Here is a 25439-nt window from a genome sequence, read left to right as displayed (position 1 = left end):
CCTCTTTAAATTGCTGAGGCTGGCCTCAAACTTGTGATCCTCCTGTTTTAGCCTCTGGAGTCATTGGGATTATAGAATTACAGGCATGCACCATTGTTCCTGACCCACATTTTTTGAAAAACTACAAATTGCAAATCATTATTAAAAGGCAGTTCAAAACTGAATTTTTGTCATACTGAAATCAAGAGAGAAATTTTGCTTGTGTTTTTCCCCCCTTCTTTGGGTTAATGGTCTTAACAAAAATGGTCTTACAGAAAAGAAGAGAAGTTCATGATTTTGTTTTATTTTTATAGTGACAGGTGTAATATCAAAATTTTGAAGATCTTTTATTTGGGTCTTATTGTTACTATTAAATGGCTATGTGTGTGAGTCTTAATTGACTTTCATATTTTCACAGTAAATTAGAGAAATGCTCCTTGATGAGTAAATATGCATATTTATTTCCAAGATATATATTTACATAATTATACTAGCCTGTTTAAAAGTACTACACACTCCTCTATATGTGTAATAAGAATTGTAATGCAAAAAAAATAAAAATTAATAAAAAATAAAAGTACTACACACTCTTATTCAGACGTACCTTCAAAATGAGAAATTCCAACTTGTTCTAACCATTGTTATAGAGTACTCATGAAAATATGGTCAATTACCCTCTGCTCTTTTATACAGTAATTCATGTTGAAAAATCTGACTTCTTACCTGTTCATGTAAAATAACTAGATGAAATATGCTACTGAAGAAAATGTCACTAGTTCCCAGATGAACAAGTGGCTAAACTATCCATTTGGGAAGGTAAAAGATGAACATCTTTTATCATCTCTGTAAGAAATGATACAATTTATTGGGTTAATTTACAATAATTCTCATCACACATACCCAATAATCCAAAGTAACTGATTATTTGGAGTATGCAAATTAATATTAAGCCCGTGCTAATATCATTGGATTATCAGGGATCGAATATTTCATTTTACATCTTTATTACCAATTATTTGGCCCATGTGACTCAAGACTGTGCAGTAATAAAGATCATTTTATTTAGAAAATTATATATATTGATACAAAACCCATTCCATAGGGGGAAATGCAGTATGGTAGGAGGGTAAAATTAAAATATTTTTAAAATATTCCAGTTAGCTATTACAGAGATTTTGGGTTCAAAATTTCTGTGATAGCAAAATGGAATACTTTAAAGTCAGCAGATGTGCCGTAAGGATGAATACATGAATTTTTACTTCCTTTTACAAATATCCAGTTGAATGATGCCAAATGTCAGACAGATAGGATACCAACATTTTCATTGCTTCATTTAAATATCTGGCATCTCATAAATACAAGTTAATTTTACCTGCATGTTTTTTTCTTCATGTTTTTTCTTTGACCTTTTGATAGTGGCATTTCCTGCAAGTTATGATAAATATACTCTGTTTTATGAAATAAAAATACTTTTCTAGGAAAAATATACTTTGTTTTATAAAATAAAATCCATTCAACAAACTTTGACTTCTTAATTATTTTTAATTGAATTCACTTCAACCCACAAAAACAGATTGTTTTACTTCTTTGATCTTTCAATTTTTTGGTCATTAAATATTTAATAAATGTCTACTGTGTGGCAAGTGCTGTGCATGTTGCATTTTCTTATATTCTTCCTCATGATCAGAACATCTTACACACACATATACTATAGTAGGAACCAAGTATCTAATAATCACCAAGGTTACATAGTCTTTTCAGTTTAGAAGTTAAGGGTTAGAACAGTATTCAGCACAGATTCGGAAGAACTGGGCTGTAAACAGAAATGACTACCTGGTGATGAACAAGATTAAAATTAGACTTAAAAACAAGGAAGGGCAGGTGTGACAACAAGAATATTCTTCCATAAATAGTTTGGTTGTCTTCTTCATAACTACTCTTTTCACTAGAACAGCATGCCTATGATGACCACTGTGGCAGTCCTCTTCCTTCTATTGCGGTCTCTGTATTGTGCTCTATTTTCTGGTTCCTCAGATGAGTTTAGTCAGCATGATTTAGCACATAAGAAGGCTCATTAGTGTTGCCTAGAAAAGCAGTGTCCCTGAACTGCCTTTCAATTTTAAGACAATTTTCAGGCCTTGCTGTTAACCTTATTTACATCATGTTGTTGCTTTTGCTCTACCCATCTTGCACCTCTTTGTGAGCAACAGCTGTGGCTATTCATGAGATTTTCTTGGCTGTCTACATAAAGCTGAAGTGCATTTTTTAAGCTGTGGCATCTGCGTCATTCCTGGATCACTACTTGGCATCCTAGAGTTTCTGGGACATCTGACATGGTGGCTTTGAGAGCTCTCTTCCTGCTCTGGCCAACCACCATAAGCTCTTCACCTTTAGTTCATATTAAAGGGACAGGACTGAAATGAGAAGCAAATGTTCTCAAATGAGTGATGTGCTTCTAGAATGCTAAGTAAAATTTATTATCCAGATGTTTTGGGTGTTAACATGTCAAAGGGATCCACGTTCTTTGTCATAATTGATTTTGGATACACAAATATAGAAATACTTTTCTAGGAAAAAGTCTTTGCAGCACTGGACTGTAGTATTCAGAATACAGACAGAGTAAATAAGGATAGGACCAGAAATTTTGAGTTTATTTAGGCATATTTGGAGGGCGATAGCCATAGTCAGGACTAGCATTGGAATAACAATCTAGAAGGTCTGGTGAGATGAGTGATAGAGTCAGGTAGCCATTGCATGTGGCTAGCTCATAGTGCATCTTCAACAAATCATTGTTGAATGAATTAATATGCACTTTAATTTAGGGAAGTTTATCATATAGGAAGGCTATCAAAGTCATAGCAAACAAGGATCTTGTTGGACTGGAGTTTGAGGCAGTAACACTATCCACCAAGAACAATGAAATATATTCTGCTCATAGGAATGGGGCTGTTTGTCCTTTGGCCTATTTTATTCTTCCAGCTGTGTATCATCGGCAGCTCTGGGTCCCAGGTGAGTAATTATAGCTGGAGAAAGTCAAGGGCCTGCAGGTGCATCCTGTGCTTGATTGGAACAGGGGCAGAGGTGCTAGGATTACCAGGAGGTTCTTACATTAACATTGCTCATGAACATTCTCACTTCCAAGTGGAGTTTTATGCACAACAGTGGAATGTGCCCAATTTGTAAGCCAAATGATCTCCTCAACTATCAGGGGCAGTCTTTCATGTGCATCTGCTTCTAGGCAATCAAATAATCTAGCCAAGGTTTATGAAATCCTTTTGCAAGCAAGGGACATTCTAAAGACTGTTAAACTTTACTCCCAGTCTCAGATACCATCTTGACAGAGATAACCAAAGTTCTTTTCATGCTGGGGTGATGAAGACTAGAATCTGACTAGAATTAGAACACCATAAATCCTACCTCAGATATATCTAAATAGTCAGGAGGGCATCCCAACTCCTTCTACAATAGAATATCTGTATCTTGTGTGTCTATAGTTTATATCTCATTCAGCAGGTAGAATCAAATCACTAATATCATGAGTGAGTGGCTGTTTCGTTCTATAAATTACCTTTTTGTCATGTTTTAGCTATATTCTAATCAGATCTGTTTAAATGAACAATGTTGATATATTCTAGAAACAATCTTGGAATTCTTACCAGTCTGTCAAAAGGATTATTTGCAAGTCACTGTACTTAATAAGCATTCATTTACAGTTTGTCATGAGCCTATGCTCACTAAATTAACTTTTAAAAATCTTTTTCTATAACTGAGGGAATTTTGAAAATAACACTATAACTTTTCCAGTGTAGCCCTTCTAAACCTATGGGGACTAATACTTTGAATAGCTGTGTTCATTAACATTTTGTAGGAAATAATGCATGCATACATGCACATTTTTACTTTAGAGAGTCTGGCTATGATCCAATACAGCAAAAGAGGAAAAAATATACTTGCAAAGCACAGTTAACTCCCTGACTAAATATGTGAAGGGAAAAACCTAATTTGGCAATATTGGAAGGATGTATATTTTGAAACAAAGACTTCTTTTGGACCTTATGTCAAATTAGTTGGCCATGGTCTAAACAAGAATAACAGGCAATGTATTTGTCTAAAACCCAGCTGCTGTCTCTAATATTTGGTAATGAACTGCTTTTTGTATATGAAGATGACGACAATAACCAACTGGAAGTATGGCATGTGCTTTGAGTAGTGTCTCCAGGAGGGAAACTGGATTATTTCAATCTTCCACACTCTACGGCCAAGCCCCTGTTGGATCTCTTGCACATATTTGTACAAACAAGGTATAGTCTGTGACCAAGTAGCACAGCCAAGCCAACTGGCAGATAAAGGGTTCAAATCCATGACTTTGGTCTATTTATTCCTACTTTCAAAAACACTGAACTAATCATGTACACACATCATTGAACGTCACAAATAATTCCTTTAGTCTGTCCTAAATAAAAGTAGCCCATCAAATAAAAGTTTCAGTTCAGATCACATGACTAGTTTATGTTGAAATTGACTTGATTTCCTATAATGTGTCATGTGACTTAATTATAGTGTGTATTTCAGCCTATTAGTAGTTACAGATTCTAAAAGATGGTAGAAGAATCAAGGCCCCATACATGGAACCATATGGAAATATCACAGTGAAATCCATTAACTTATTCAATTAATATGTGTTAACAATTAAAAAGTAAGAATAAAAAGTACATTCAATTACTTATGCTTTAATAATTTTTTCCTTTAATCCTAAAAAAAAAAAAAACCCACAACAACCTTTTAATACTTACCACTCTCTTTTTGCTCTAAGACAACAAGGAATATGATGCCTATCTGTCTTACACCAAAGTGGATCAAGATACTTTAGATTGTGACAATCCTGAAGAAGAGCAGTTTGCTCTTGAAATACTGCCAGATGTCCTGGAAAAACATTATGGATACAAACTCTTCATCCCAGAAAGGGATCTCATTCCAAGTGGAAGTAAGTATTTTCAATTTTTGTTTTTAAAATAGTTACTTTTAGAAAGTTATATGGAGGCTTCAAGCCATCAGAGCCAAGTATTTAGACAGTTGTTTCTTATAGATTTTTAAAATTCAAATTTCTCCTCAACACCTGTATTTCCCCTTTAGAGCATTTGAACTTTTAAAAGGCATTCTCACTTGTGTTTTAGGTGTGGCTTTTAAATTGTGCCTTAATGGCATTTTTTAATTATATTATGTTAGTGTTCTGAGAAAATTATGGTCCTTTTAAAAAGTCTGTAAAAATCACTGTAAACCATTTCAGTGCATTTCAGTTCCAAAGCCGGTCTTCTGTCATTGTGCTGCTACTTATTCTTCCAATCATTTTTACTAATAACTCTAAATATCTGCATTCCAACCTTGTTATTCATTATACCCTGTTACTCATTCCCAGAATTATGAGGAAAACTCCACTTAAGAAAGGTACATGAGGATATTGGGTACAGCATTCTCATGATGTATGTAAATTACTTTCATGAAGTGCTGGACACTGTAGGCTTGCATGCCACTTTTAACTAATGCTGCAGATTGAATGCTACATTTGAGCTTTCAAAATAAATTTAGCTTCAAGTGAAGATATGTACTTTGTTCTTGTTAATATTCAGAATGCGTACATGGTAAAGTATAATGAGAATACAGAGAAGCCTATGTCATGGTTCCTACTCTCAAAGAACTTTTAAGAATGTTCTTGAGAAAAAATAAGAGAAGGACAACTTATTTCCATGTGTCTGATAATATCCTCGAGAGGAGAAGATTGATCTGGTGAATATAATAAACAACATGATAAATTAAACACATTATAATAAAAAGGCCTGTATTTTCAATACTTGACAGTATATAAAATAATTTCACATACATTATTACACTTGATATTTGCAATAATCCTTATTTTAGGGTCCTTATCCTCCAGATTAGGAATCAAAGGCTCAAAGAAGTCCAAGATTAGACAGCTGGCAAAGAATAGAGCTGGGAGTAGAACCTAGATCTGTTTGACTTTAGTTCTCATTTTGCTATGTCAGGCTGTTCATCAATAACATTTATTCAGATTATTAGCAGTCCGTCATGGTCATAAGCTGATAAGAGACAAATGGAAAGAACTGAGCTTTTGTTGTCCATCTCTTTTCTTAGGGTACATGTATATCTATGTATATCTGTGTGTATACTTTAGTATTCACACTTACACATGCATGGAAAGGAACAAAGAGAACATATTTACTTGTTCATTTCTTTCCTGCAATGTAAGAAGTATAAACATCAGGATTCCCCACACTTCAACCCATGGTCCTCTACTATTTTTTGATAATTTCTCCCATTTTCATGACTTTAAATACCATTCTACACTAACTAATTCCCAAAGGAACATCTGGATAACTCAGCAATACTTTTTGTTCTTCTATCTTCCTCCCAAATCCTGTGCCACTTTCATCTTTTGAATTCTCAGTACCAACAACTCAAGTACAAAAACTAATTACTCCTACAGTGTTGATTATCTCTCTTTACTTTTGTTTCCTGCCATCCATCTGGCCCCATTAATATCATGTGAACATCCTTGATCATGCCACAACCCCAGTTCAATAAACTGATTGTTTACTATTTCCTAAATAATAAATTTCACTCTGCTACCAGCCCAGATTTATCTCCTAAATTTTTCTTCTACCATGTTCTCTACTCATATCTTCAACTCCAGTCAAACTGTGTCTTTTAATACATTGTGTATCCCTTCATTGCTTTTGTTCATGTTAGTCTTCTAGGCCTATTTAAATCCTATTTATCCTTCTTCATATCACTGCCTCAGTGAAGGGTACATAATAATCTCTCCAGCCCAATATTTTATGGTGCATAATTACTTGTTTGACTGTAAATTTTGTACTTCTATTTTGTTTTGTTTTATAACTTGATGCAGCAGCTTTCCATCTATTTATGTCTTGTTTAATCAGCAAGATTATAAGCTCCATGACAATAAATAGGTGCTGAATCTCATTTATCTTCATATTTTACTGTTACATAACAAAAGATTTGGTTTCATTAAGGGTCTCAGTTGTCTTTTGATTTTGTTTGAACAGTGTTGTTTTAAGACAAAAGGTAGTAACAAGTATGAAATAATGAAGGGCTTACATTTGTGCATAGCAGTATTTGAAAGGCATTTCCTTTAACAAGGTGAATGTGAAAGTTAAAAGCAGCATTTTACTGAAAGAAAAAAAATTGTGGGTAATTCATAAGAATAATATCAATCATTAGAATAGGCTAACACAAACAAACACATGACTTTCTCACATCTTCATATGGTATCTGCTTCATTATACACAAAGCAAGTGTCATCTACATACACATGCCATATATATGTATATTTTTTCATTTTTTTGATATTAGAAAAAAATGCCTAGTGGGCTGGAATATAAACCAGCATGTGTGAGCTCCTGGGCTCTGTTCCAAAAATTGCCAATTTTTTAAAAAAGGAAATACCTAGAAGATATTGGTCAATCATTGATGAGAAATTTAAAATATTCGTATACTAGTTCTTGACCTAACTTTTATATATATATATATATATATATATATATATATATATATATATATATTGGCAAAAACATCTTGTGAAACAGAAATTCTTCCAAATCTATTTTAGAGTAATAGTGTCCTAAATTATATTATGGTAATATCATCACCAAAATGGATTGTATGTCAGATCATTTTTAGTAGAACTCAGTATGGTACTAAATTTTCTGCCTTTGTATGTTCCACAATTGTTGGCACAATTGGCACTCTTAATCAACCCCTATAAATAATTTTTAAAAATGTCAGTCTTTAGATCCGAACATTTCAACATTAGTGATTGTCCTTTTGAACTAGAAAAGAATGTTTCATCATTCTGCACATCTGAAAAGGACAAACATAGCTTTAAAACATGTTGACCTAAGAATATTCCTTATAGGTGATTGATCCACTTTATCTGATACTCAGTAGATGACCCTTGCTTTGTGTATAATGAAGCAGATATTGCATGAGAGTGAGAACAAGACTGGGAGAACATGAAAATATGAGAAATGCATTCCAAAGATATGCCCTCTTATAGCTCCATTATGATGACTTGACAAATTAATTGAATCAGCTCAGTGTATCAGTTTAGCCAAATAGCATGTAGAATATTTTGTACTTAATTGAATCAACAGGTCGTGTGGCTAGGTTGATTGAAATTCATTGGTTGATTTGGTGTACCATATTCTGAAAGTTCTCCTTGACCATGGGAGTAAAGGCCTGCACAAACCATAAAATTTCGTAGCTCAAAGTTTCAAGATTTTGTTATGGATTATAACATACTGCATGAAAGATAACAGGAGATAGTCACGTGGTTTACCTAGGCATTTAAAATATTTCCACGTAAGATGCCCAAGGTAATGGCATTAGGATGAGCAGAGATTTTATAGTCTATAGGAATCATTTTAATACTTTTGATATTGTGTACACCCATCAGCCTAAGCAGGGACTTGCACTTGCATCTTGGATATTCAATGGTGCACAGGAAGACTTTATTTTAATTTTTTTAAAGTAAGCCATTGGGACAAATATGCAGTTTTTAGATGCAACCACTGGAGGGTGTTTGATTTTAATCCTTCCTTCCTGCACGAGGAAATTCATGTTCTCTGAATTCCGATTTGCGAGTGTAACCTGCAGAGGTTCTTAAAAAGGCCCTTTGACAATTTTTCTTTTCCATCAACATTTCAGAGCTAGCTGAGCAGTCACCATGTCACGATTAATGAGTTTTTCCTTGGCATTTTTAGCACGCATTCAGGAAGTCGATGAAGTATATGAATAATATACTTGATTTACACATGAATGACAGAGTAGAACATTTTGGACTTGGTGTTATGTGTGTTATTAAAGAAGCTTCTGTGGTCTGTATTTGCAGCCATCGGTACAGAGTTAACAGGTTATGCTATATAAATATAGACACATTCCTGTGGAAAAAAAAGCTAGTTACGATATTATAAGCTATGTTTGTCCCTCACATCTCATTTAAAACGTGTTGACCTAAGACTACTCCTTCCTCCAGAAACTAGCAATGAGGCCTTTGAGGACTATAAAAGCAGACTTCATGAGATCATTAATCATTCATGACAATGAATTTCTATGAATCAAATTAACAAAGTATATGACACAAACCCACTTATATTTAATGTCTTCAATTTCATGGACCTACAGTTTCTTTTGTGCACTCTTATGGTGTTCCAACCGAACTTTGTCAACACATACCCTTTCCAATGCACACACAGTTTCAAAAGTACTTGAAACACTTACACTCTCTTTTTCTTGACTTCTTAGAAAGCTTAGGAACAAAGAAATCACTTCTGAAAATGAACTGAATATATCTGTACCTTTCCCACATGCCCTACCAGGAAAATGTTGTTTGTTGTTCTCTACAGCAGAGATGGGGAGATTTGATGCAAATATTTTTTTTTTCCTAAATGCTGAGACTAACTGTTCATGTCTGGACATTATTTTCCTGGCAGTGATTACCTTTCCATTCTTGAGCCTGTAGCTAGGATCTTCCTTATGTTTTCTCAGGTTGGGTGCCTAAATGTGGCAAGAATTCTTACTTTCCAGTAAAATTTTGGTCTGTTTCTTCCCAGACTAGAAACATCTGTCCCTGGGAATAGTAAAAGCAACTTTGTTGCCAATAGGCATCTGAATGTCAGAAGTGACAGGCAACCAAAAGGAAGCCAGATAGAAAACACCCTACTCAAACTGCCTAGAGACACAAACTTGAGAAGTAGAGATTTTCTCACCCCTGCAGCTGCTGGGTTTTGTGGTGTAAAGTACTCTACACAGAGCACATTGTGTTCATGGGGCCTAGTGGATCCTTGAGGAATGAACAGATGTGCTCTGAAGCTGACATGTGACCAACAGAAGCCAGCTGTGCAAGTGAGATCCTGAGATTGGGGACATTTTTGGATGAGTACTATTTATGCTGTGGGGCCCATCTTATCTCAGCGTTTCTGTAGACATTAAAAACATAAAAATATAAAATGTTATTGAATCAGATTGAGGGCCACTGGGCAGATGGGGAAAATAGCATTCTAAGACTAAAAGTAGGCCAAAAAAAAAAAAAAAAAAAAACAATCCTGCCAAGGCTTTATGAGAAAGAAAGTAAGGTACTTAAAAGTACATGTCACTATTTATTAATAATAACAATTCAAGCCTGTTCTGGCTAAAGCTTTAAGCAAAACTATAAATGTGTAAGTAAAGTTAAGGAAAAATTCCTTCAAATGATTTTACCTCAATATGTTCTCCTATTCATAGGAAGACTATGAGAATCTTATGTGAGTATCCATGCATCATTGCACCACAGAAAGATGCTAGTAAACTAAAAATATTATCATGCATAAGGTTAATCAGTCATGTCTATTGAAATTATACCTATAAATTTGGCCCCAAGTATCAAACTGTCTTTTCATTTTTTTTCATGCTCAATTTCCCATAAATTTCTCTCACTCAAAAATCATATGATTTTTCAATAATTTAAGGGAAAAATATAATGTTTGATTATGCTCCTGCATTTGCTAAACTCTCCTCCCTAGTCTAATCCTCAGTTCTCTACTGCTTAGTATTAGCCATGCGATTGTGCTGACAATGAAATGACAAATGACTGGAGAATACATCTGGTGTCAGATGATCCCTAGTCACTTCTGAAGTGAGGCATGCAAAAAACATTTTTGTACATGGATCTGTAAGTATTCATTGCCAATAGTTCCTCTAATAGCTGAACAGATTGGATACCATTCAAATAAGTTGTCCTTTGGGAGTAATAAAATCCTTTTCCAGGGAATCTAATGTCTGTGACCTAAAAAGTGTGAGGCAGCAGTGACATGCACAACCATGAAAATTTAACACATTGTGTGAAATTTACTCACATGGAATAAAATTAGATGTGTCTACCACCCGCCTCATGTTTGAGTGAAGAGAGAAGGAACTCTACTCCAATATGCTCAGAAAAGTAAACAGACTAAATTTCTTATCAAATCCAAATACTACTTCCAGTGAGACTATATTGTAAAGTATCTCACTATAAGCCTGTAGGTATAATAAAAGTCTAATATTTCTTCCTAACTATATAGTGTTGAAAAATACTTTTGTATAGGGGAAACCTATATATAAGGCTGATTTTAAATCAATATATCACCCTGTAGGTTTTATAATCATCATTATTGACAGCTATCAATTAGCTAATGTTTTCCCAAAATTAGTAGTTTCATCTGCCTTGATGAATTCTGTCTTGTAGCAGTGATGTGTATTTTTTACATAACAGCTTCAATACATAGCTACGAGTTTAAGTATATCAAACTACTATATTTGAATCTATTAAAGTAATATATTATGCCTTTGTCTAGAGACTAAATATTCATCTTTTAACTTATTTATAGAAAGTATGCTATACACTCTTGATACTAAATAGCCCTGATATAAGTGGAAGTGTTAACCCACAAATAATTTATAAGAAACTAATTTATTAATTTGAGAGATCATGTGGTCAATAGGCAGCAGCTAGACTCCATAGAAATTCACAAATATACAACTGCTCCTGAAAGAGATTGTAAAATCAAATTTGCTTTGATTTTAATAAGGCTTTAGGTAGCCAGTTTCCTTATTTCCCATCAGTACTGTTGCTACTGGCATGATTTCTCTTCATTTCCCTAATAAGTCCACATCCCTAATATGGCCTCTTGAAAATGTATTTTCTTCAAGAATATTTTCCCAAATCTGTCAATTTCAGCACAGACAGAAGTAAAAGTTTCTTTGTATTTGCACTTACAATGTGAAGATTTAATTTATACCAAATTAATCACCCCAACAACACTATATTAAAGGGGATATTTTATTTATCTAATTAAATTGTCATGTCTGAAAATCTTCAGTGGTTTCACAGACTTGACTAGAGAAACCAAAGACTATCAGACACAGACTTCTTTGGTCTATTCTGTCATCAAAAGTTATTTCAACCCAAAATTTGCAAAGAAATGACTCGGTGACCTTTTATTTAAGGGATAGTTTACATTTCTATGTGGAAAAAGGAGTCTTTTAAAGGGATCCTTGCCATTCAGTAGCTAAATTTGCCTGAACAAGTCAGGGCAAGATTTTCATATGTGCTGTGGATTTAGGGATTTTTTTTTTCAAAAGAACGTTTCTTTATTATCTCTTTGTGGTAACAAGCTTTTTGAACATTTTCTGAAGGTTTCTAAAATGTCTCCCACAAAACCACAGCCCTACCAGGGAAAAACCCACAGCCTGTCTGAGACTACTCTATGGACCAGCAATGTCTTAACTTGATACCTGTTTCTGCTTTGTTTGTTTGGAACTTTTCCAAACCTAACCACTCTGCTTGGTCTCTAATTCAGGGGTGACAAACCTTCTCTGTAAAGGTCTAGATAATAAATATTTAAGGGTTTGTGGGTCACATGTGGTCTCAATTGCATGATATTCTTATTCATCATCATCATTATCTTTTTGAACACTTGTTAAATAGGTAAAATATTGTTCATAGTTCATGTGTCATATGAAAATAGGACACAGTCCTTAATAGATCAAGCTCCAAGTCACAGTCATTAAATGCAAACATGTAGCCCTAAGGTATTGGGGATTATCTTGGGCATTTAATTATACACACCAGGAACGACTCCAAGGCTAAAGATAAGCAAGTGAAAAAGGTGAACTATGCTGTTTCGTCTTACTGTTATTTACATATATTTTCAGGATAGCTGTGATCTTGTTTTTGCCAAAATTAAAAGATAGATGAAGAAAGCCATAAGAAGCGAGGAGGAAGGAGGGAGAGAAATATAGAAGAGAGAGGCAAAAAGAAAGCAAAGAGGGAGATAAAAGTAAAAGACAGGAAAGGATGAGAGAAAAAGGAAAGGCAGAAAGAAAGAGGTAGGGAGAGGAAAAGGGGAAGAAAAAGAGAAAAACAGAGAGTGAGCCAGATTATGGAAGTAAAGGCACAGTCTCTCCTTCTTTTCCTTAGAGCCAGGCAGCTCTTTGAGGCACCTCCCCAGCTGCTTTCAAACACTGAGGTTGCTGCCCAGCCACTGATCACCATCCCAAGAAGTGAAATGTGGGCTCCACATCTGAAAACTTCCACTTGGTTTTTCACCAAGTGAAATGGAACACAAGATTCAGGGCCCAAGCAAATGGCTTGTGTTTTCTTTGGGACACTTGTGCTGTGTCTACCCGGGGAAAATTTTGATGTACTGACTGACTGACTCCAGTGCATATGATTAATGTATATATAGGGCAAACCAGGATAATTCAGAACTTTTTTCTTCCACAGCAGGTTTTCAGCCGAAGTTATCTGGATGGTTGCCTCAATTCTCCACTAGGCTTTGCCAGGATAAGCACAGCCAGTGTAGTATGCAGGAGACAGGACCACTCCCTCTCTCCAAGGTTCCCTTCAACACCACACCCTGTACAGCTGAGCTTAGTGGGATCTGTCCTGACAGGCATTCTTTCTGGGGGCAAATGCAGATTATTTCTAATGAGTCTGTAAGAAGCCCTAAGAACCCTAAATGTTGCATTTTACTTAACCTGTCAACTGTCAGAATAGATTCTGAGCCAGGCGTGGTGGCGCACGCCTGAATTCCCAGAGGTTTGGGAGGCTGAGGCAGGAGGATCACAAGTTCAAAGCCAGCCTCAGCAACTTAGTGAGGCCCTAAGAAACTCAGCAAACCCTGTCTCTAAATAAAATATAAAAAAGGACTGGGAATGTGGCTCAGTGGTTAAGGAACCCTGAGCTCGGGCTGGGGATGTGGCTCAAGCGGTAGCGCGCTCGCCTGGCATGCGTGCAGCCCGGGTTCGATCCTCCGCACCACATACCAACAAAGATGTTGTGTCCGCCGAGAACTAAAAATAAATATTAAAAATTCTCTCTCTCTCTCTCTCTCTCTCTCTCTCTCTCTCTCTCTCTCTCTCCTCTCTCTCAATCTCTCTTAAAAAAAAAAAAAAGAAACCCTGAGCTCAATCTCTGGTTCAAAAAAAAAAACTGAAGCAGGAGAACTGTACACATGGTAAAATATATATTACACTTTTCCCTTCCCCATGCCAAAAAAAAAAAAAAAAAAGAATCTAGCAAAACCAAAGCGCATGATATCACAGTCAAATTCATTAGTACATATAGGTATAATTTCCCTTATGACTGCAGATACCTGGGTTGTAATTTTTTTTTAATGGAGACATGTACACAGCTAGCTTTTGTTTTTAAACATATAGTCAAAAAGTACATTTATATTATATTTGAACACAGAAATAATGTTGTTCCTAGAGGTGTATTTGATGTGACTCCTGACAAGGTTTGTACAGAACAATATTTTAATTTAAATTACATGCTAAAAGTAATGAGAAAGAGTACTAGTCAAAGTTACCCCTTGGGAAAATATTTTGTAAAGAATATTTCTATAAAATTAACAATTAAGTCATAATTCACCTGGGAAAATTGTAGCCTCTTGGAATACTGCACTGATACCATCATTCTAGTTTTGGAATTTGTTTTGTTTTGTTTTGGAGGAAAGGTGAAAAGAATAATGGGAAAGATGCATGATAGTTTATTTTACTATATCTTACAGATCCAACTTCTAATGATGAAGCTTCCCACATAACTTCTTTCTTTTTGGGAGCAGAAAGAAAGGAAGAAAATGAAGAGTCAGAGCTGTTGATACAGTGGGATAATATTTTTCCACTCTATTGAAACTCTCTACCTTTCCTTCCATTCTGTTTCACCAGTTCTCTAAGTGATAATTACTCAGTGATAAACTTCCACATTGCTACTTGTGTGGTTATTTTTGTTTTGTATTGTTTTGTTTTTACAGATTCCATTGCTGATTTTCCCCAAAATACGTAATCCCTAAAATAAAACTCTTATAATATTTAAGAGGTTCCATCCCAACCTAACAACTGCCTTATCCCCTCAGATACAGTCATTGTATCTACTGCATGAGAAAGTCCTGAAATGTATTAAGTCAAAACCTAAACATCCCTAACAACAAATTGTTAAAGAGGCAATTTTATGTGTATCTCTTTAAAAAACTTTTTTTTTTGTTTATCTGTAGGGTGTGTAGAAAATTTGCTCATTTTCACTTGTGAAAGTTTTCTTGCTGCCAAGTGGTGGAAATAAAACCCTGGAAAAGAAAGATCATCTGTGAAACATGCATCTGTAAAATAAGTGTCTCTTTCAAATGGCTTGTACTGGGCTGTTTGGTGTCCCCACACTATGTGCTGAATGTGAAAGTAGTCTGTAACCTTGGACAAATTTGCAGCGACAAATGTTGCTATGCTTCTGTAAGCACTGCTTCTGCTAGAGGGCACTGTACATTAGACAAGGCCTTGTGCTCTGCTTAGTAAAGACAGTGTTCTGGTGCAGCACCTGTGTCCAAGTCTCCATTTGTTAACACATGTGTGCGTTTCCCTTTTTGGCAGATAATACTTTGGGAAACATGATTACAAAAGGATTATTCCTTGGGATAAACAAATCTAGAGTTATTGTGTTTTACTACCATGAAAAAAGCCATAACACATTCACCTCACTTTCAGAATTGCTCCACAAAACAGGGCAAAACTTACTTCTCAGTTGATTGTTTCTCCTCTTTCACCATTCATTCCACTCCATCTCCCATCTCCAAGTTTACCCTTCACTCCTCTTTGGAACAAAAAACAGCTGGTTCAAATTAAGCACACACCACTTCCCTGTCTCTAGGTTTGAAGGACAAAATAGGGAAACCTAAGTTTGCAAATGACAGAAGATATTCTGAGAAACAAGCTGATTCTAGAAAGGATTTTTTCATCATCTCTATATCAGAATTACCTCTCAAATACTTGATAAACATAGTGCCAGTACTTGTTAGGAAGATGAAAACTAGGCGTCATGTATGCCATTATTATTTGTCAATTAAAAATAATATTAATTTACAAGGGGAAAACAGGAAGAAAAACAGCTACAAACATACAGTAACCCTGCATTTATTAGAAGGTTCCAAATCTATTTTTATTGACCTGTTCATTGCTTGCTCACTTAGAGTACTAGCCTGGAAGCCTGCTTTGAATTAAGTGATTAAATAAATAAAAATCACTGAAATATACCTAAGCTCTGAAGAAGCCAGAGCTTGTATTGGCTATCAGAACACTGTAAGTAACGATAAGGCAAAAGAAAATAAGAATGTATGCAGTATTTTTTTAATTTTTCTTAATTTTTTAAGGAAAGGGGTTTTGGAATGTGCAATACAAGAAAAGAAAATGTGATGGACTTTAGTGACAGACTGGATCTGTGCTATACTAGAGTGAAAACCTGGTGCTTTAAAGACTGGCAATGTCTTTGTTTTACTCTTTCTCTCTTTCTGTGATTTGTAGCATACATTGAAGATCTCACAAGATGTGTTGAGCAAAGCAGAAGACTTATTATCGTGCTAACTCCAGACTATATTCTCAGACGGGGATGGAGTATTTTCGAACTGGAAAGCAGACTCCATAACATGCTAGTCAGTGGAGAAATCAAAGTGATTTTGATTGAGTGTACAGAGTTGAAAGGAAAGGTGAATTGCCAGGAAGTGGAATCCCTAAAGCGAAGCATCAAACTTCTGTCCCTGATCAAGTGGAAGGGACCCAAAAGCAGCAAATTAAATTCTAAGTTTTGGAAGCATTTAATATATGAAATGCCTATCAAGAAAAAAGAAATGCTTTCTCGATGCCATGTTCTGGACTCTGCAGAACAAGGACTTTTCAGAGAACTCCAGCCTATACCCTCAATTGCCATGACCAGTACGTCTGCCACTCTGGCATCATCTCAAGCTGATCTCCCTGATTTCCATCATTCAGATGCAATGCAAATGAGGCACTGTTGCAGAGGCTATAAACATGAGATGCCAACCACCACCTTGCCAGTACCTTCCTTAGACAACCATCATACTTACTGTAACTTGCCGCTGACACTACTCAATGGACAGTTACCCCTTAATAACACTCTGAAAGACACCCAGGAATTTCCTAGAAACAATTCCCTGCTACCTTTATCATCCAAAGAACTTAGCTTCACCAGTGATATTTGGTAGTGAAAAATATGAAATCCTCCAAACAGATATCTGAGCATACAGAATTTCTGCTGTACCAAGCATAAAGTACACCTAAGAACATTGAGGTGCTGAAAAAGTGAATAAAAAGGCACAGAAATCACTTTTATACTCAAATATTTTTGTTTATATTTCCTGACTAATGGGGGGAAGGAAAGACTTGCTTTTGTAGTGTGGCAACTTGTTCCAATGTATAGTTTTAATTTCTTCCTAAAAAAAAAAATTAAAAACTTTGTTGTTTTCAAGTAGGTTTTATTATTCCACATGGACTGCAACCTTATTAGGTGAGCTATCTCCCCCATATTTATGATTATTTCAGCATTTACATGGTATTTGAAATAAGGAAAACTTAAAGACTAAGTGAATTTGAAAACTCTGAACTAAGTTTAAGGGGAAAAGATAACTTTTTTATAGAGTAACTGAAAAATCAGGAATTATAAAGAAAATTTTGTTGAATAACTCCAATTGGAAGACTGTTTGTAAAGGAAGATCAGTTGAGAAAAAAACAACAACATGATTGAAACATGTAAAACTTTTCCAACATCATGGACAACTTCTGTAGACTAAATCAACAACTTATAATAACAGCTTTTAGTTTTGTTAGGCAAGCATATCTTCTGTAGGCAAACTGGTAGGTAGATAAACAATGTGCATTTCTTAAGCAAATGAATAGACAGGGTGTGAGTTTTTAGGATGATTTTGAACAACACTTACGGCTTTCTGGCTTATTTCAAAAGTTTTTCAACTTTGAAAACACATCTTGAAGTACACCTTTTATTGTTTTCTAACAAATTTACATTTAGACTTTTTTCCAAAGGCTCTCTTGACCTGCTATAAGCTTTATGAAGATGTTGGCATTTTCTTACTTGATTTTCAGCATCATTGGAGTTTGAATTTAAATATGTATTGACTGCAAGTGTCAGCAATTGAAAATAAATAATATTCACAGATGAAGTGCTAAATGATTTGAGCTTACTAATGGTAGAGCAGCAATTGCAGAGATTCTCATCTGCCAAGTGGTTGTGAAATAGACTGTTCTATATGTACACTGTATCTGCTTGGCCATGTATGCAAGGTTCCTGCAGAAGTATCTCTATTCCCGGTGCTTCTAAGAGTATATTTGACAGACTAAACTTGTCCATACTCATACAGTGACTGTGACTGCACCATACCCCCAAATATCTGTGAATAATCTATTCCATATTTGCTGTAAGTAATGTGCCCCTGTTTTAGTATCTATTGTGGATTACTACTTTGTATGCTTTCCAATTAGTCAAATTTGATGTACTCTCCACCTAGATGCCTGTGGTGGTTAATTCTTTATCGAGTTTGATTGGGGCATTTTGCAAATGGTTCATAAATCAAGCTCTTGGATAAACATAAAAAAGGGCAAATGTATACAATATGTAAAAATCAAGAATTTGCCTAGGCCTTGTAATTGTGAACATCAATGTATAAGAAAACATTAGATAATATGCTTTGATGATTTCTCTCAACCTCTTTCCATTACTGATTCCCTGTGATACATGAGTTTCATTTAACCTACTTGTTTGTTTCTTGCTTTCTATATCCAGCTGTTCAGAAAATGTATTATGCACCAACAGTATGTGAAAGCTTAGCAGTTATACATGTTCACTTCACAGTGGGATATTTAGTTGTTCCTTTGAAAAGTCCAGTTCAACACATGTAGGTGTTTCATAGATGTATTTTTCTCCACTGAGAAAGGAGATTTTGCTTCTGTAAAAACTATATGTATTTCAAAATGAAAATTTATCAATTCTGAACTGTTTTCCAATGTTACAAAGTTGCATTTACTCTATTTGTTCTTTAATGCAATGTGTAATTACCAAATTAATAATCTGCATGAAATGAGTAGTACATGTTTAAGTGGCCAATTGTACTTTTTACTATTTTATTTTTCACAGAAATCTAGATTAATTCAAATAGAATGTTCAGTGGTATTTTTAAACTAATAGTTCTGTATTGAGCATGCCAGTTCTGAAAATATAACATGGGTCTCTCTGCTTCCTTTATTTACAATGATTAAACGTGGGTAGCAATTTGAGTTGGCTGGCCACAATGTATCCTTTCACTACTAGTAGGTACTCAAAAACAGAGCATTCACACTTGTGCTGGGGAACTTGACAAGAAACCTTTTCTACCATTTTCAGGAACTAATGTGTACTCTATCTATAAAAATTTATTTCTAGATGGCAATTCAAAATTTAATTTTCATATGAGATCTTTGAAAGATAAAACCTATAAGGGTATAATAAGTATTTAGTCTAGAACATAATGTATTCTTCCAGTTGCTTTCACAGTGAGGAAATTTATTTTTCTTTTCAGCATTTCACTGAAATGGATTTTGGAAATCTATGAAGACCCTTTGTACAACTAGTTCTAAGACAATTATAACGAATTTATTGTTATGTGATTGTGTAAACATACATTTAAAAACTGACTTTTTAAGGTGAAACACCCTGAAAACATCATAAAAGATGGCACAAATGAGAAATGCATAAACTCAATGAATACATAGCAAAAGAAAACTGCACTGAGAACAAACAATGCTCAAGGAGATGGACAATGTAAACATGGGTTTAATTTTGCAAAATATGAAATCTGGCAGTTTTGATAATGTATGGGCTCCAATCTAACCATGGAGACTTTGAAATGTATCTGGATGTTCCCTGAAAAGATGTCTTTCTTCACTGCCTCTAAGCCTTAATTGAATTAGATCCAAATCTGTTCTGTTTTCAAACACTCATTCAAAAATATGAACACAGAGAAACTTTCAGGCTTCTGGTAAGGCTTCAACCTGGCCGCATGGTTTGAAAGGTAGATATTTTGGTTGAGGGTGGATGGTTAATATTGTGGGGCTTAAAGGGGGAAGCAGGGGGCAATTTGAGGTAAAAACAAGAGTTCAGTTATGAAAGAGAAATTTATAAAAGAGTTCAAAAGGAGAGGGAAATGATTTGTATCCTAAGGATTACTTTTGCAACAGGTGGGAAAATGGCAAGTGTGAGAAAGAATATTTTGGCAAGAAAGGGAAAGAGACTTCTCCACTCACATGGTATTTAAAGTGCATATAAGACTATAGAATCACTGATTTAAAATGTTTACTGTCTTGGGCATTTTATTTTTAAAAAATTAGTTGTTTAAACAACTAATCAGAAAATTGATGACCAGAGGATATGCCCTAATTATTCCACATATATATCTTTCTACTCCTTATATTCATATTTCATGGTGAGATAGTGAACTGATGAAACCAGACTAAAATTGAAGAAAGAAAATAGTTCCACCATGATCAGTTAAGTTTGAACACTTGCAATTGTCATGCTCTTTTATGGGAGAGAATTTAATGTTGAAAATTGTCTGGCTCCAATTTCTCCATTACTCATGCATTTTTGTTTTAAGATGTCTGATAGGAGGTCACAGTTTTAAGCATTAAGGCTCTCTGAAAAATGTATGGAACAGTTTGATAAACAAAAATCATTCAGTTCAAACTTTTCATATCAAAGTTGCCTTTTTTTTTTTTTACAACTGAATTTAAACATGTTTTTCCATTGCTCCATTTACTTACTGTGGAATCACTTACACCTATCTGTATTTTCCCCCAAAGACTTACTGCTATTTTCTCAATCACATTTATAATTATTAGTTAGTGCCTATTGTGTACTGGCCAGTGTCTAAAGTATAGTAGAACTTTTTAATTGCAATCATTGTTTTCAAATAATTTATACATCATATTCATCATAAAACACATTCCAGTGTAGGAAAGTTAATATTGAACATCCAGAGAAGACAAGTGAAGTGAGGAAATTCACTGTTGACTTGGGCAAGAGATGAGTTTGGAATAGAGGAGACAGTGGTGAAGAACAGGAATTTCCAAAGTGCAGAAAATAGCACATGTGAAGATTCTGGGAAGAATAAGCAAATTCTATTTAGCTGATAGCAAGTACATTTAGTTGGTAAAAGCAGAAATCTATATGAGTATATATTTTTAAAAGGCTGAGAAAATTTTTGGAGCATTCATCTGAGAGCAGATGCAGGAAGAATGGAGGCAGGGAGGTTAGCTAGGAGGCTATTGTCACTTTTTCAACTGTGAGATGATGACAGATGCAGTTAGGGGTGTGATATTGATCCTCTTATAAAATGCCAAATTTAACCAGATGTGGTGGCACATGCCTATAATCCCAGCAACTCCTGAGGCTAAGGTATGAGGATTCCAAGTTTGAGGCTAGCCTCAGTGCCTTCCCTCAGTGACTTAGTGAAACCCTGTCTCAAAATAAAAATTTAAAAATGGATCAGAAGTATAGATTAGAGGATGAGTATACTGGGTTCAATTCACAGTACAGAAAAAAAAGAAAAAATATATAAATAAATAGGACTTTGTGATGCAAAAAATGGAAAGTGAAAAAAAGCAAACAGTATTAACAAAGACTTCAAGGATTTAAAAAGTCAATTGTACCAAAAGAATTCTTTTTGATTGGTTAAACTCTCTTCTTAACTGAGTATCCTGACACTGTCAGAACAAGAATAAAGACAACACAATACTAGGTGTATTTGCCACTGAAGCATCCCCCAAATATTTGGATGAGAGAAATGATCAGCAAAGTGATTCTGTAAATCTGGTTTAAAAATCATATCATGATTCCAATTTCACAAAGAAGAAAATGATGGTGTTTGGTCCTTCAGATGTCATCTTCTGGTTGTATTTAAATTTCTCACCTTATTCTGATATAAAGAATTGTGATCTTAAAATGAAGACATTTCAGTGATTGAAAGTCAGAGGGAAACAAATTTTAAAAGGCTGGGATTGGGGTTACTGGTAACCAGTTCTAAAATAGAGAAACTGGACAAGGTTGCCAATGCACAGCATGAGATACATTGAGGTGTCTTGGATCAAAAGGAGGAAGGAAGAGCAGAGAGTGATCCTGTGAAGAACAATAGAAGAAATTGAGGACCTGGTGAGACTGGAACCCAATTTTCACTAAAATTGAAAATGAAGTTGTTAGCTAATTACCATCTTTATAATTATGAAGGAATTTCTTAAGGTATATTATTCAGAGTAGTCATGACAACCACCCATATATATCTTAACAATAAAAAATATCACTTGTTCCCATTAGAGTCTAATGAGGATTGGGCAGGTTTATAGGGAAAGGCTCTGCTTGGATGAGAGAAATGATCAGCAAAGTGATTCTGTAAATCTGGTTTAAAAATTTAAAGACAGGCTCTTTCCATGTTGTTGCTCTGCTCTCCTCAAGTTCCAACAAGTCTTCTCCATTCGGCTTCTATATGGGTAAAGAGAGAATGGAGGGTGGCATAGGATGGCCCATAAAAAGAATACATATTCCGAAGGAGGATGGAGTGGGAGAGTGGGAAATGAAGTCTAGCTTTTTTCTCCAAGGGGGGGAAATGGGTCTTAATGATTATCGACTCCATTACTAAGACACTAAGCAATTGCTTTTCCATAATTACTCGGGGAGTTATAGAAGAAGAACCTTTATGTTTGAAAGGGAAAACATGGGACTACATTAAGAGTTTCTGAAGATGAGTGACCTCATCTTATCACTTGCTACTCAAAACACCCATAATAGAGCAGGTCACAAGGTAGGTGCTTACATCACATTTGTTGAATAAGTAGTCAGATACATTTGGGAGCATCTGTGAAATTTCAATTCCTGAAGCTTTTCAAATATGTGAGTTATTTTTTTTTCAATTCTTCTTTAGGCAAGCACTTTTATTATTTGCTATTTTATAAAAAGAAGAGAAATAAAATATTAGATTATCTCTCAACATCTTGTCTGGGACTAGAAATTTTAGGATTCAAAGTCAATTCGTGCTTGGAGATCAAAGATTCCTAAGCACTCTGCCAGTCACACAAATCATTCTTCCTCAAAATGTTTAGACAATTTAGTTCCATGAGCCCACCCAACATATATTATTGTTCCTAACCGCATTGCCCTTTTTCCTAAATGCTACATTATATGCTGACTTATTTCCAACAAACACTTGCCTTTCGTTTTTGCAAAAGGGTATTTTTATAGCTATAATTTTCATATTGGATGGAAGAATGGGGATTAGATTAACCTACTTTATGGGTACAACTTGCACCTCAGTAGTATTTTCACCCATAAATTGATTATGCAGAAATATTTGAATTTTGATGTATTTTTAAAGCAACCAATGTATTCAGGGTTCCCAACCTTTTTGATAGAGGAGGTGTGAGAAAATGCCTAGAAAACTAAGAATGCCACCCATTTTATCTGGTGCTAATTCCTTAGCCTTTCTTTGCCTCCATTTTCTCATTTATAAAATAAGTATAACAGTAACATGCAGGCAGTTTTGAACTTTGTGAATTAATGTATATAAAGTGCTTAGAACAGTGTTTGGCAAAGAATAAGAACTATATGAGAGTTAGTATTATAATTATTACTTTGTACAAAAACAGCACAGCTGTCCCACAATCCATGAGAAATGCATTTTTATTTTATTTTCTAAGTTGTAGAGGTCGGCTATTCAGTTTCTTGCGTGACTACGTGTATGACCAAGGACACTCTCATTTTCCAGACAGCTGGATGAGGCTAGAGGTGCATTCTGTGGTCATGGAACAGATTAGAGCTAACTGGCCCATACAAGGAACAAGCCTACAGTAACTTTGACCTCATTAGTAATGCGTCCTGCACTAGACAAAAAACAGGACTCTCAGAACATGGATTATTCAGATTTGCTGTCCATGTTAATCAAAGTCCCCAGATGATTGCTTGATATTCTGCTTCACTTTAGCTAGGTTTACATAAGACCAAAACATCTGGATGAGAAGTGAAAAAATGCAGATGTTTAAGCCTCATGATGGGAAACATCCAGATGTCTCAAATTTGGATTTGTCATTTTGTTCTTTGTTTTAAAAGAAAAGAGAAGCCAAAGGAAAAAAAAAAAACACCAAAAAAAAAAAAAATCAACCACAGTTTGTCTTTTTCCTTAACCTGGGTAAAATCAAGCTCGATTCTTGTTATAAAAGTTTAATATGGCCAAAAGCTGATTAAGAAGCTTTTTGATAATAGCCTTGAATGAGTTGTATTTCAGGAAGAGATTTTTTTTTTTCAGTTAAAGAAGTCATTTGATCCATGAGTAGCATTTGGGAGAAGCGATTGCTTTTGCAGTGAGACAATATCTTGGAAGAGTTGATCATGCTGAACTATCTGGGAAAGTATGGCTGGGATGATACCAAGAGTAAACTTTGCTAAAGAAGCTCATCAGAAATATTGGTTATTTCCTAAGAGGACCTGACTTCAACTAAATCTGCAATAAGTCAAATTTAAAAGAATCTTATAAATCTCTTCTTCTGTTTATTGTCTATATTCATGAAATATTTGCTACCTGGAAATCAACATAGGGATAAGGCTATAGGCATGAGCAAAATGAGTAGCCATTTATGAAGTGTGACTTGAAGGAAATAAATATTCATGAAGGAGTTCCCAACAGGCCTATAGTGTCCTAAAATAATTTTAACTAGGTTAAGTCATGATGTTCCTAGTGAGTTGTCACAATCTAGTGTTTATAATTCCACTAAACTCCTCAATCAAAAGATGAAACACATTAACTAAATAGCACATTAACAAAGGTATTGACTTCTGTAATTTTAGAACTGTATGGGAACTACTTCAATCCCTTCATTTCAGTTATAGGAAAACTGAGGTCCAGAGGCTAAGTGACATGTTCAAGTGACAAATATACTCTGGAATACAGAAGCCTACAATTATGAGGCAACTGATGGATAATTTTTTTTTTATAATGGTAGAAGGAAATAGGAAAGTAGTAAGAATTCAGGAGTTCGTGAAGTTACTTGGTAATGGGGAATGTGAACATGTTGAGGGTAGGAGTGGGAGTTAGATGGACAAGAAGCAGAGGAGTCATAGGAATTCCAAGATAAGTAAGCTTCACTTATGAATAATTTTGTTAATATATACAACACTACTTAACACAAACAGCAGTCTTTTGTGATTGCCCCATCTTCCACAGTGGTTAAAAATCATTGTGTATAATGTTTGGAAACTGGATCATCTCATTTGGCAGACGAAGATAGAAAGGTTTAAGCTTTCCCGCAAGGACACAAATAAGGCGTCGAAGGACTAAGCTAAGGGTTGGGAGTTGGTTTTGATTATCAACTTGTGCTCAATTGCACAAGCACATGGCAAGCAAAACTACGTTCAGATCAAAGTGAGTCTTTCCAGGTCTCTAGCACTGTCTTTGGCAGTATTTGTGGAGAAAGTACAAATCAACTGTTCTCAAATGCTTCAAAAGGCATGGATAAAAATAAATTAGAAAAAT

At 35.0% G+C, this 25439-nt stretch overlaps 1 protein-coding gene across 1 annotated transcript in view; it reads left to right on the top strand.

Annotated features, from left to right (window-relative positions):
• Window positions 1-17081, top strand: part of Il1rapl2 (interleukin 1 receptor accessory protein like 2) — a 516192-nt gene extending 499111 nt beyond the window's left edge. The window contains exons 10-11 of the mRNA XM_077793619.1: window positions 4793-4963; window positions 16384-17081. Coding sequence (XP_077649745.1) covers window positions 4793-4963; window positions 16384-17081 — 869 coding nt within the window. The remainder of the gene's footprint in view (window positions 1-4792; window positions 4964-16383) is intronic.
• The last annotated feature ends 8358 nt before the right edge of the window (window positions 17082-25439 follow it).

Source organism: Urocitellus parryii, chromosome X (assembly GCF_045843805.1).
Source record: "Urocitellus parryii isolate mUroPar1 chromosome X, mUroPar1.hap1, whole genome shotgun sequence".
Classification (NCBI taxonomy): domain Eukaryota; kingdom Metazoa; phylum Chordata; class Mammalia; order Rodentia; family Sciuridae; genus Urocitellus; species Urocitellus parryii.
Note: the sequence above shows the minus strand (reverse complement) of the source record. Positions and strands in the feature narration are given on the sequence as shown.